Source organism: Bufo gargarizans, chromosome 3 (genome assembly GCF_014858855.1).
Source record: "Bufo gargarizans isolate SCDJY-AF-19 chromosome 3, ASM1485885v1, whole genome shotgun sequence".
NCBI lineage: Eukaryota > Metazoa > Chordata > Amphibia > Anura > Bufonidae > Bufo > Bufo gargarizans.
The window spans coordinates 8,069,741-8,083,466 of NC_058082.1; the positions used below are offsets into that span (position 1 = coordinate 8,069,741).

The following is a 13,726-nucleotide window of genomic DNA, read 5'->3' on the forward strand; positions in this document are numbered from 1 at the left end:
AGCCCCCAACCTCCATCACCCTCACATTAGCTCCCATCATACGCCCCCACCACCAATTAGACCCCCCAGCCTCAGATCGTCCCCATCAGATCCCCCAGCAGACGCCCCCCTCCCAGCCTCCATCACGCTTACATGAGACCCCCCCAGCCTCCATCAGTCTCAGATCAGCCCCCATCAGATGCCCCCCGCCACCAATTAGACCCCCCCAGCCTCCATCACGCTCACATGAGACCCCCCCAGCCTCCATCAGTCTCAGATCAGCCCCCATCAGATGCCCCCCGCCACCAATTAGACCCCCCCAGCCTTTATCACGCTCACATGAGACCCCCCCATCCTCCATCAGTCTCAGATCAGCCCCCATCAGATGCCCCCCGCCACCAATTTACCCCTCAGCCTCCATCACGCTTACATGAGACCCCCCCAGCCTCCATCAGTCTCAGATCAGCCCCCATCAGATGCCCCCCACCACCAATTTACCCCCCCAACCTCCATCACGCTCACATGAGTCTCAAATCAGCCCCCATCAGATGCCCCCCCACATTGTAGATAATTCTGGATAATTAATGGACATACCAGATTGACGTTGCTTGTGATTATGCTGTCTGTACCACCAGTTTAGTGCCAGGAATCGGTCTTTCAGGTGTTATAATGCGTCAGTGCCTATATATTTCTTCAGGTTTGAGGGTGAGATAACCCTAACCCTTGTAGACCTCACCCAGGATCTGTTTTTCTTGACCTTGTGTAGGATCTGGTCTCATGGACCGGGCCATCTGGTTTTGTAGACTTCATTCTGGATCTGGTTTTGTAGGTCTTGTCCGTTATCTATTCTTATATAGACCATGTCCAGGATCTGCTCTCATAGACCCGACCAAGGATCTGATCTTGTCCAGGATCTTTGTAGGTCTTGTCCGTTATCTATTCTTTTATATACCATGTCCAGGATCTGGTCTCAGATTTTTACTTTTCATAGGCCTTGTATCTGATTGTATGCATCCTGACCTGGATTTGAGTTTGTCCAGGACCTTGTAGATCTTGACCTGGATTTGGTCTTGTAAAGAAGATGAATCTGCCCTGGTAGAGTAGACCTTGTCCAGGATATTTCCTGTTGACCTTTTCCTATAAATCCCCCCACCCCTATAGTTTGGTTGTAATATTGATGAAGCATCTTTGGGATTGTCTCCTTGAATTTCCTTCCTCCTCTCTTTTTGGCAGATGTTCTGTTTTTCTACTTGAGAGGCACAGCCACGAACTTGTCGCCAAAGTCTTTGATGGAGGAGTCGTAGATGATGAGGTTTGTACAGATGGATAAATATAGTCCACCTAGTGGTGGAATTTTAGGTGCCAACTAAGTCATCGATTGGAACAGCGCCGCCTATAGACAAGCAGAGGGCACTGCACTCAATTTCCATAAACTATAAATTAGGATTCTTAATTCGATATAGCATGTCAATGATGGTTAACCTCAGGCAATGAGGACAATGATGGGAGTATTTCTTTATGCATTCTACTGACAGAGCTACGAGATAAGGATCCCAGCAGATCAGGGCATCGCGGGGCATGTAGCCACCACTGGCCAAATTCTGAATATCAAAGATGCTTATTCACATCCGCTGTTCTACCGTGGAGTGGACGACAGCACCGGATTTAGGACAAGGAATATCCTGTGTTTCCCCATTAAAAATGAGAGTAATGGTGGGTGTGTGACACCACGGTGGGGGATGGGGGGGTCTCTGTCAGGTTATGCACTAATATCATCAATCTTCCATCCCGCAGAGGTCATCGGTGTGGCTGAGCTGGTCAACAAAATTAATGGTCCTGGATTTACCAAATTTGATGAAGATTTGGCTACAGCCTTCTCCATTTATTGCGGGATCAGCATCGCTCACGTAAGATTTTATCTCTGGTGTGCGGGGAAGGTCCATGTTTTATATTGATTTGCGGATATTAATCTATCCATTTCTTTCCACCAGTCGCTGCTGTATAAGCAGGTGCGAGAAGCCCAGTTCAGGAGTCACCTGGCCAACGAGATGATGATGTATCACATGAAGGTATGGCCCAATATACGGCAAGCTACCAGTGGCAGCCACTAGGTGGCGCTGTGCCATTAACACTCTGTAAGTGGCAATGTTATCCAGTGCCAGTATCACCCAGGTGTGTAAGGAAATGCCCCTTTAGGAGGTGTCGCCTTCTTTGCATTTCAGGTCTTGTCACATCTCCATTGGGTTCAGCCAGAACTTCCATGTTGTATCTCCTATGTCTTGTGTTTCGGACCACTGTCTTGCTGGTTGAAAGTTCAATGACATCTCTGCTTGTCTCTGGATCAGCACACTCGGATGCCTCCACCACCACCATGCATGATGTAGGATAGTCCTACTGGATTTACACTAAACATAATAGTAATCCATAACGCACGTCCACTTCTGACCCCTCTGTCCACAGGACGTAATTCCAGAGGTATCAGAGGTCATCCAGGCATTTATTACAGATGTGATCCAGGCCTTTGACATTCCTCTTGGATAGCAGTGGTCTCCTCAAAGAGAACCCATTTAGGAAGTCACAGATCTTGCGAAAAGAACATCCAATGACCCTCAGTCAAGGTTTAAAAAATGGGAGTCATGAGAGACCACAGCTGAGGCTGGAGCTTTCTGGATGTTCTGTGGCTTCCAGAAGGACGTTCCTGAGAGCAGTCGTAGTCATTTGGGCAGCCAGACACTTCTGGGAAGATTCACCTTTGCTCCAGGTCTTCTCTCCAAAAAGCCTGAAACTGCCTTTTCCAGATTTCTGCTTGCTGGCAGTAAATTGGAACATTCCTGGTTACATTCAGAGGCAGTAAACCTGTCTATAGTGTCCTTCTCTCAGCAGAGAGGTGGATACAATTGTATCTAGCACCTAGCGCTCATTTCTCTTGGCCCTACCGCCGTCCCCGCTTGTCACTAGGTCTCGCCGCCTGAGGCAGCCACCTCACCTGGCCTCATTGGAGGTGCACCCCTGTCTGTAAGCTAAGACTGCAGGAGGATACATTGTAGCAAAGTAGCAGAGAGAATTGATACAACTGTATGCACGTCTCAGCTGAGAGCAGGGCTTGTTGTGTATGGAAACAAGAGCACACACATTCACTGACAACCAGCTGAGGTTTTGACAGCGGTGTAGAAAGGGAAGTATTAAGGGTGCCTGACTTCTCCTGTTTATTTTATTAATGATAGAAAATTTTTGAATCTATAAAAAAAAAAAAATATATATATATATATATATATATATATTTTTTTTTTACAGATAAAAAAAAATTGAAATATTTTTTATTTTTTTTTAATCACTGATAAAACATGGATAGTTTTATTATTTTTATTAGTTTATTTTCTAAAGACAGACATATAACAAATGTGGATTTTTGACTGACAAGAAAACTTTTTTTATGCTTTATTTTTTGCTAAAAATGAATACAGAATTTTTTAATAATAAATAATAAATAATATTTATATAATAATAAATAATAAATAATAAATCAAATAATAAAAACTAAGATTTAACATTTTACTTGTTTCTATCCCTTTTCCCTTGACATGACCTCCTCCTTCCATCAGCTCCCGCATCTGCCCATTTTTTCTTGGATCTTTTTCTTTCTCCTCTTCTCTTTGGGATGAGGTTTTTAGACGTGAACCTCAGAGACCAGTGAGATACAATGCGAGGATCAATCTGCAAAGCGTTTCCACTTCAATTCACTGAAAGCAAATTGCAGACTTTGCAGATTGAGGCTCCGGAGCAGCGGACGGCGGAGAGCACATGTCCAATCGCTCAGCTCCCTCATCTCCAGAGATGTAGCATGAAGCTCCTGGTCTCCATTGCAGAATGTGGGACTGACCCCCATAGACTACCATGTGCCTTTTATTATACTGGTGTCTTACTAGGTGGATGATAGGTCCTTGGGCCCCTCTGACTCCAGGGCCCGGGGGGGTCTCGTTCCTCCAAAACAAAATGCAGTTTAATGTATAGGTTTTATCTGGTCAGTAGTGATGTCATCGGCATCACACATGGCAGTAGTGATGTCACTGTTACATGTGATTTCACTGGTATTGAATGGCAGTTCACCTGCAAGAACCGTTCTTTGTGTATGTGAATTGAATGTTGCTTGTGATTTGGGAATTGCCTCCATATAATGTGATACGCTGTGGCATTGTTTGGCTCCGGTTCTTGTAGGTGCAGTGTTTTGGTTTGGAGCAGATATACCAGTTATATAGGTACAATGTGATCGGGTGGACGGGCAGTTGTTATGCCACATTACATTAAGTTTTACCTTATACTGTGTGGTATATTTATTGGTCACTGGTGTTGCGTGGTAGTAGTGATGTCACTGGTGTTACATGGCAGTAGTGATGTCACTGGTGTTACGTGGCAGTAGTGATGTCACTGGTGTTACGTGGCAGTAGTGATGTCACTGGTGTTACGTGGCAGTAGTGATGTCACTGGTGTTACATGGCAGTAGTGATGTCACTGGTGTTACGTGGCAGTAGTGATGTCACTGGTGTTACGTGGCAGTAGTGATGTCACTGGTGTTACGTGGCAGTAGTGATGTCACTGGTGTTACTTGGCAGTAGTGATGTCACTGGTGTTACGTGGCAGTTGTGATGTCACTGGTGTTCCGTGGCAGTAGTGATGTCACTGGTGTTCCGTGGCAGTAGTGATGTCACTGGTGTTCCGTGGCAGTAGTGATGTCACTGGTGTTCCGTGGCAGTAGTGATGTCACTGGTGTTCCGTGGCAGTAGTGATGTCACTGGTGTTACTTGGCAGTAGTGATGTCACTGGTGTTACGTGGCAGTAGTGATGTCACTGGTGTTACGTGGCAGTAGTGATGTCACTGGTGTTACGTGGCAGTAGTGATGTCACTGGTGTTACATGGCAGTAGTGATGTCACTGGTGTCCCATCTGCTTGTAGTGATGTCACAGGGCATATTCTGGACTGGGAATGTTGGTAGTCACAGGTCTGGGCTTCTTCTGTGGATCCCTGGGGAGATGTTCTGATCACGTAATAATCTGCACGTTGTTATCTGTTCCAGGTTTGCGAAGAAGAAACCAAGAAACTGGAAAGTAACGGAATTCCACTAGTTTATAAAATTGATCCAAATTTTGCCAATTTCAGCTACACCCCCCGATCTCTCCCTGAGGATGATACCACTATGGTGAGTCACGGGAGACAGTAACCAACCTGTGATCTTCTCATGTGACCAGTGAATCCCCATATAACCAGTATAACTCCATATCACCAGTACACCCCCATGCAACCAGTATGACTCCATATAACCAATACTCATACATGTCAGCAGTACATCCACATGTAACCAGTACACCTCTCTATAACCAGTACACCTCTCTATAACCAGTACACCTCTCTATAACCAGTACACCTCTATATAACCAGTAAAACTCTCTATAACCAGTACACCTCTCTATAACCAGTACACCTCTCTATAACCAGTAAAACTCTCTATAACCAGTATACCTCCATATAACCAGTACACCCCCATGTAACAGTTTGGTGTTTATTCACATAAGGAACCGTCCAGTTTAATGTTATTAGACCAAATCTCCATACACAAGACCACCCTGGTGAGGGGACCCCCTTTAAGGGCCACATACATTACTAGGTATGAAGGAGCATGTGGTCATACAGGGTGGGGGGATCATGTGGTCATGTGAGACAGCGGATCAGCCACGTGGGAGGGGGTGACATAGGGAAAGCTGCACTGCCCCGTACTGTATGTATGGAAAAGAGGTCCCCCGGCAGGAAATCACAGGACCCCAGGAAAATGTGGGAAAAATCAGTGCCACATAGTGTACACATAAAAGTGCAATAAAGTACATAAATAATACCGCCATAAAGTGTCCAAATATCCGCGCCATACCATGCACACAGAACACTTATAATACCGCGCTGCACTCCGTTCACGCTCCAGTCGAGCGGTAGTATTTCGGAGGGTTGTGGCACCGTCCCCCTCCCGTGCCTGTATTTGTAGCATTAGTTTAACCCCTTCAGAACCGGTTTCATCGCGCAGCTGCCGTCGGCTCGGGAATCACAATGTGCGGCCCCCAAGGAGGATAAAGCCTGACACGTGTCGTCCCACACTCTGCCAGCAGATGGCGACGGAGCACTGTCATAACTGAATGAGAATCCGAGACCATCCCCAATGAACCATTGCTGCATGTCTCATGTGTGACACACGTGTGTCTTCTGTGTAATGATGTGACCCGTGTCCACGTCCGCTCCTTGCAGGCCACGCTCAGTATGTTTGAAGACATGGGCTTTATCACCAACTACAAGATTGATCGGATGACACTCATCAGGTAAGTACATGACATGTTACCATCAGCACCCTCCCTCAGGGACCCCCCTATAAAGCGCTCCCCAATCTGGGAGGAACCTACATCCGGAGCTCCCAGTGCCATGAATAGAATGCAAGAAATACAGTGAACACTGACACTGGCACAGAAGAAAAAGAAAGAACTTTTGATTTTTCACAGTGACTCGTTTGACTTTTTAGATTTTGCCTTATGGTGAAGAAGGGGTACAGAGACCCTCCATATCACAATTGGATGCACGCCTTCTCTGTGACGCACTTCTGCTACCTGCTCTACAAGAACCTGGATCTCCTCAATTACTTAGAGTGAGTAACATTTCCTGTGCACCAGATGGCGCTATAATGCAGCATTTTACCAGAAGTCTGGATGTTACCACTAGATGGAGCCATAGTACAGCATTATACTAGAAGTCACACATCTGGATGTTACCACTAGATGGAGCCATAGTACGGCATTATATTAGAAGTCACACATCTGGATGTTACCACTAAATGGAGCCATAGTACGGCATTATATTAGAAGTCACACATCTGGATGTTACCACTAGATGGAGCCATAGTACAGCATTATACTAGAAGTCACATATCTGGATATTACCACTAGATGGAGCAATAGTACAGCATTATACTAGAAGTCACACAGCTGGATGTTACCACTAGATGGAGCCATAGTACAGCATTATACTAGAAGTCACATATCTGGATGTTACCACTAGATGGAGCAATAGTACAGCATTATACTAGAAGTCACACAGCTGGATGTTACCACTAGATGGAGCCATAGTACAACATTATACTAGAAGTCACATATCTGGATGTTACCACTAGATGGAGCCATAGTACAGCATTATACTAGAAGTCACACACCTGGATGTTACCACTAGATGGAGCCATAGTACAGCATTATACTAGAAGTCACATATCTGGATGTTACCACTAGATGGAGCCATAGTACAGCATTATATTAGAAGTCACATATCTGGATGTTACCACTAGATGGAGCCATAGTACGGCATTATATTAGAAGTCACACATCTGGATGTTACCACTAGATGGAGCCATAGTACAGTATTATACTAGAAGTCACACATCTGGATGTTACCACTAGATGGAGCCATAGTACAGCATTATACTAGAAGTCACATATCTGGATGTTACCACTAGATGGAGCCATAGTACAGCATTATACTAGAAGTCACACATCTGAATGTTACCACTAGATGGAGCCATAGTACAGCATTATACTAGAAGTCACACATCTGGATGTTACCACTAGATGGAGCCATAGTACAGTATTATACTAGAAGTCACACATCTGGATGTTACCACTAGATGGAGCCATAGAACAGCATTATACTAGAAGTCACACATCTGGATGTTACCACTAGATGGAGCCATTTTACAGCATTATACTAGAAGTCACACATCTGGATGTTACCACTAGATGGAGCCATAGTACAGCATTATACTAGAAGTCACACATCTGGATGTTACCACTAGATCTGGCATGTCCAAACTGCGGCCCTCCAGCTGTTGCAAAACTACAACTCCCAGCATGCCTGGATAGATTACAGCTATTGGGGCATGCTAGGAATTGTAGTTTTGCAACAGCTGGAGGGCCGCAGTTTGGACATGTCTGCACTAGATGGAGCCATAGTACAGCATGATACTAGAAGTCATACATCTGGATGTTACCACTAGATGGAGCCATAGTACAGCATTATACTAGAAGTCACACATCTGGATGTTACCACTAGATGGAGCCATAGTACAGCATTATACCAAAAGTCACACATCTGGATGTTACCACTAGATGGAGCCATAGTACAGCATTATACTAGAAGTCACACATCTGGATGTTACCACTAGATGGAGCCATAGTACAGCATTATACCAAAAGTCACACATCTGGATGTTACCACTAGATGGAGCCATAGTACAGCATTATACTAGAAGTCACATATCTGGAGGTTACCACTAGATGGAGCCATAGTACAGCATTATACTAGTAGTCACATATCTGGATGTTACCACTAGATGGAGCCATAGTACAGCATTATATTAGAAGTCACACATCTGGATGTTACCACTAGATGGAGCCATAGTACAGCATTATACTAGAAGTCACACATCTGGATGTTACCACTAGATGGAGACATAGTACAGCATTATACTAGAAGTCACACATCTGGATGTTACCACTAGATGGAGCCATAGTACAGCATTATACTAGAAGTCACACATCTGGATGTTACCACTAGATGGAGCCATAGTACAGCATTATACTAGAAGTCACACATCTGGATGTTACCACTAGATGTAGCCATAGTACAGCATGATACTAGAAGTCACACATCTGGATGTTACCACTAGATGGAGCCATAGTACAGCATTATACTAGAAGTCACACATCTGGATGTTACCACTAGATGGAGCCATAGTACAGCATTATACTAGAAGTCACACATCTGGATGTTACCACTAGATGGAGCCATAGTACAGCATTATACTAGAAGTCACACACCCTGTGTCTCACCACTAGATGGAGCCATATTACAGCATTATACTAGAAGTCACACATCTGGATGTTACCACTAGATGGAGCCATAGTACAGCATTATACTAGAAGTCACACATCTGAATGTTACCACTAGATGGAGCCATAGTACAGCATTATACTAGAAGTCACACACCCTGTGTCTCACCACTAGATGGAGCCATAGTACAGCATTATACTAGAAGTCACACACCCTGTGTCTCACCACTAGATGGAGCCATAGTACAGCATTATACTAGAAGTCACACACCCTGTGTCTCACTACTAGATGGAGTCATTGTTCAAACAGTTGTGCACTTTTAATTTAGAAGTCATACTTCCTGGATGTTACCACTAGATGGAAACATAGAACAGCATTATATTAGAAGTCGCACATCCAGGGTGCTGCCACTAGATGGCGCTATAGTGCATATTACACTATTATACTAGAAGTCACACTTCTTAGGTCTTACCACTAGATGGAGCCATAGTACAGCATTATACAAGGAGACACACATCCTGGGTGCTACCACTAGGTGGAGCTATAGCACACACTGCAATAATATAATAGAGGTGCACATCCAGATTCTACCACCTGAAGGCGCTGTGGCATATGATATATTTTTGTTGATTTTATTGTCATTTATATGGGATTTGGTGACACTGTTACAGTTCATGATTCGCTAGACTGCGGCATTCTGTGTCCGTTTTTCTTTTTCTTTTTCAGGGACTTTGAAATTTTTGCCTTGTTTGTGTCGTGTTTGTGCCATGATCTGGATCACAGGGGGACGAACAATTCCTTCCAGGTGAACTCGGTAGGTTTCGAGGCGCTTGTGCCTCATACCTCGCCCTCCTGTCAGTCCTCTCTGTTATTCTGGCCTCTGGCTGATTTCAGCATCGTTCTTTTCCTTTTCATGTAGAAATCTGTTCTGGCCGGTCTGTACAGCTCCGAGGGCTCTGTGATGGAGGTGAGTAGACACTGCGCCCCCACATCCACCCCATGGGTCTTATAGGCGCCACTAAAATACCTCATGTTCTGTACTCCAGTCACATCCAAAGCTGCATTCTGCTGTAATCCACTGAAATCCTGTGATGTTTGATTCATTGCTGTACAGAAACTGATCCACCAGGGGGCAGCAGCAAGATGGGAAATCTTAACAGAAAACCAGCAGAATTAAGAATGCAGCTCTGGGTGTGACTTCAGACATGATATAAACTGTAATGAGGAATTTGTCTTCTTCCCGGCAGAGACATCACTTTGCTCAGGCCATTGCCATCCTCAACTCACAAGGGTGTAACATATGCGAACAGTTTTCACGGAGGGTGAGTACAAATAGACAGCGGGGGGGGGTTATTAGTGGAGGGGTCACTAGCATCATAGCTGTCACTTCTGTCACATAATGTAAGCGGTGATGTCACTTCTGTCACATAATGTAAGCGGTGATGTCACTTGTACAATATAATGTAAGCGGTGATGTCACTTCTGTCACATAATGTAAGCGGTGATGTCACTTCTGTCACATAATGTAACGGGTGATGTCACTTCTGTCACATAATGTAAGCGGTGATGTCACTTGTACAATATAATGTAAGCGGTGATGTCACTTCTGTAACATAATGTAAGCGGTGATGTCACTTCTGTCACATATTGTAAGCGGTGATGTCCCTTCCACGATATAATGTAAGCGGTGATGTCACTTCCACGATATAATGTAAGCGGTGATGTCACTTCTGTCACATAATGTAAGCGGTGATGTCACTTCTCTGATATAATGTAAGCGGTGATGTCACGTCTCTGATATAATGTAAGCGGTGATGTCACTTCTGTCACATAATGTAAGCGGTGATGTCACTTCCACGATATAATGTAAGCGGTGATGTCACTTCTGTCACATAATGTAAGCGGTGATGTCACTTCTGTCACATAATGTAAGCGGTGATGTCACTTCTGTCACATATTGTAAGCGGTGATGTCCCTTCCACGATATAATGTAAGCGGTGATGTCACTTCTGTCACATAATGTAAGCGGTGATGTCACTTCTGTCACATAATGTAAGCGGTGATGTCACGTCTCTGATATAATGTAAGTAGTGATGTCACTTCTGTCACATAATGTAAGCGGTGATGTCACTTCTGTCACATATTGTAAGCGGTGATGTCCCTTCCACGATATAATGTAAGCGGTGATGTCACGTCTCTGATATAATGTAAGCAGTGATGTCACTTCTGTCACATCATTTAAGCAGTGATGTCACTTCTGTCACATCATTTAAGCGGTGATGTCACTTCTCTGATATAATATAAGCGGTGATGTCACTTCTCTGATATAATGTAAGCGGTGATGTCACTTCTCTGATATAATGTAAGCGGTGATGTCACTTCTACGTTATAATGTAAGCGGTGATGTCACCTCTGTCACATAATGTAAGCGGTGATGTCACTTCTCTGATATAATGTAAGCGGTGATGTCACTTCTACGTTATAATGTAAGCGGTGATGTCACTTCTACGTTATAATGTAAGCGGTAATGTCACTTCTGTCACATAATGTAAGCGGTGACGTCACTTCTCTGATATAATATAAGCGGTGATGTCACTTCTGTCACATAATGTAAGCGGTGATGTCACTTCTACGTTATAATGTAAGCGGTGATGTCACTTCTACGTTATAATATAAGCGGTGATGTCACTTCTGTCACATAATGTAAGCGGTAATGTCACTTCTGTCACATAATGTAAGCGGTGATGTCACTTCTGTCACATCATTTAAGCGGTGATGTCACTTCTCTGATATAATATAAGCGGTGATGTCACTTCTGTCACATAATATAAGCGGTGATGTCACTTTTGTCACATAATATAAGCGGTGATGTCACTTCTATGATACAATGTAAGCGGTGATGTCACTTCTGTCACATAATGTAAGCGGTGATGTCGCTTTTATGATATAATGTAAGCGGTGATGTCACTTCTGTCACATAATGTAAGCGGTGATGTCACTTCTGTCACATAATGTAAGCGGTGATGTCACTTTTATGATATAATGTAAGGGCTAATGTCACTTCTGTCACATAATGTAAGCAGTGATGTCACTTGTGTCTCTTCCTGCAGGATTATCAGAGGATGCTGGATCTCATGCGAGACATTATCTTGGCCACAGATTTGGCGCATCACCTTCGTATCTTCAAAGAGCTTCAGAAAATGGCGAATGGTGAGGAGCGCCCCCTGCTGTGCCGTCAGCTGACTGCACCTTCCCCAAAGATTATACACATAGTAAAGAAGAAAATCCACCACATCAGTAAATCCCAGAAAACAGGAGTGAGGTGTCGCTGCTCTTCCTGTCCACTAGAGGGAGTGAGCGCAGGGGGTTTACCATATGGCACCCACATATCCCGCTGCGCAGTACACCCGTTGTACTGCTGTATAACAATTAGTGATGAGCGGGAGGTGCCATATTCGATTTCGCGATATTTCGCGAATATTCTAATGAATATTCGTGTTATATTCGTCGAAATCGAATATTCGTAATTATTTCAATTATCGCGAATAATATCCGAAATTTTTTTTCGCGTATTGCGATTATTTATCTTGATAGTATAAGGCAACATTCCTATGCTAATTGACTATGGCTAGGCTAATATGTGTATTTTACGAAATTTCGTGATTGCTCTAACTTCGTCTTTTAGAATATTCGTAATATTCTAAGAGACGAAGTTAGAGCAATATTAAGAACATTTTCAAAAGCCGAAATTGCGATGCGAGTAATATAATACGAAATAATCGCATGAAGATTTCAACTTAGCACTGCTATATTCCACACTAGGCTAGAATATGGAATATAGCAGTGCTAAGTTGAAATCTTCATGCGATTATTTCGTGTTATATTACTCGCATCGCAATTTGTGAAATTTCGTAAAATACACATATAGATTAGATTGTAATTTAGCTAATATGGAATATAGCAGTAAGTTGAAAACGGGCACTGACTGGAGCAGCCAGGAATCCAAAGGACAGGTAAGAACAACTTTAGGGAAGTGGGAAAGAAAAAAATATAGTAATAAAAAAAAAAATTCGCGAATATATAGAACGATATTCTAAATATTCGCGAAATCTCGAAATTGCGATATTCGAGAAAAAAATTCGCAATTCGAATATTCGCGCTCAACACTAATAACAATGCCTGTTCCCTGCAACTCTCAATCCTATCTCTTCACCTCACCCACAATGCATCGCTCCTCACCTCTGTCCCAGGAGCTGACAATCAAACTTCCCAGTCAGGCACACAATGTATTACTGGCGTCATCCGTATCCCTGGGAGCTCACATTCTAATGTTATTATTAGAGATGAGTGACTTTCCACTCATGAAATTCGTTCACGCTCCGTTTACTGGTAAAGGGTGAATTGTGTTACGGATTCTGTTACCACGGACCATAACGCAATTCTATGATGGAATGCAGATAGAGGCTGAAAAACGGATCCGTCCGGTTTCAGTTATGCAGGAGAGGATACAGAGAGACGTCTGCTCCGACCCCTGTGTCATCGTTATGATTCATTATATCTGTTCTCTTCATGAAGCCGCACATGATACAATGTAACAGGATTATGCTATTAGATATCACATATCTCCCTCTAGTGGTCACAATTAGAACTGTAAATAAATGTGTGATCACCACGGTGAGTGCAGCTCTGGAGAATAATACAGGATCTAACTCAGGATCAGTGCAGGATAAGTAATGTATGTACACAGTGACTCCACCAGCAGAATAGTGAGTGCAGCTCTGGAGTATAATACAGGATCTAACTCAGGATCAGTGCAGGATAAGTAATGTATGTACACAG

General features: G+C 43.6%; 1 protein-coding gene across 5 annotated transcripts in view; it reads left to right on the plus strand.

Moving 5' to 3' along the window:
* The window catches only part of LOC122931886 (cGMP-dependent 3',5'-cyclic phosphodiesterase-like), a 310,101-nt gene that overhangs the window by 290,259 nt on the left and 6,116 nt on the right, over nucleotides 1–13,726 (plus strand). For all 5 annotated transcript variants that reach the window (XM_044285943.1, XM_044285946.1, XM_044285942.1 and 2 more), the window contains 11 exons: nucleotides 1,213–1,291; nucleotides 1,515–1,692; nucleotides 1,774–1,886; nucleotides 1,971–2,048; nucleotides 5,052–5,174; nucleotides 6,266–6,336; nucleotides 6,534–6,656; nucleotides 9,614–9,701; nucleotides 9,807–9,854; nucleotides 10,135–10,209; nucleotides 11,998–12,097. In XM_044285943.1, coding sequence (XP_044141878.1) covers nucleotides 1,213–1,291; nucleotides 1,515–1,692; nucleotides 1,774–1,886; nucleotides 1,971–2,048; nucleotides 5,052–5,174; nucleotides 6,266–6,336; nucleotides 6,534–6,656; nucleotides 9,614–9,701; nucleotides 9,807–9,854; nucleotides 10,135–10,209; nucleotides 11,998–12,097 — 1,076 coding nt within the window. The remainder of the gene's footprint in view (nucleotides 1–1,212; nucleotides 1,292–1,514; nucleotides 1,693–1,773; nucleotides 1,887–1,970; nucleotides 2,049–5,051; nucleotides 5,175–6,265; nucleotides 6,337–6,533; nucleotides 6,657–9,613; nucleotides 9,702–9,806; nucleotides 9,855–10,134; nucleotides 10,210–11,997; nucleotides 12,098–13,726) is intronic.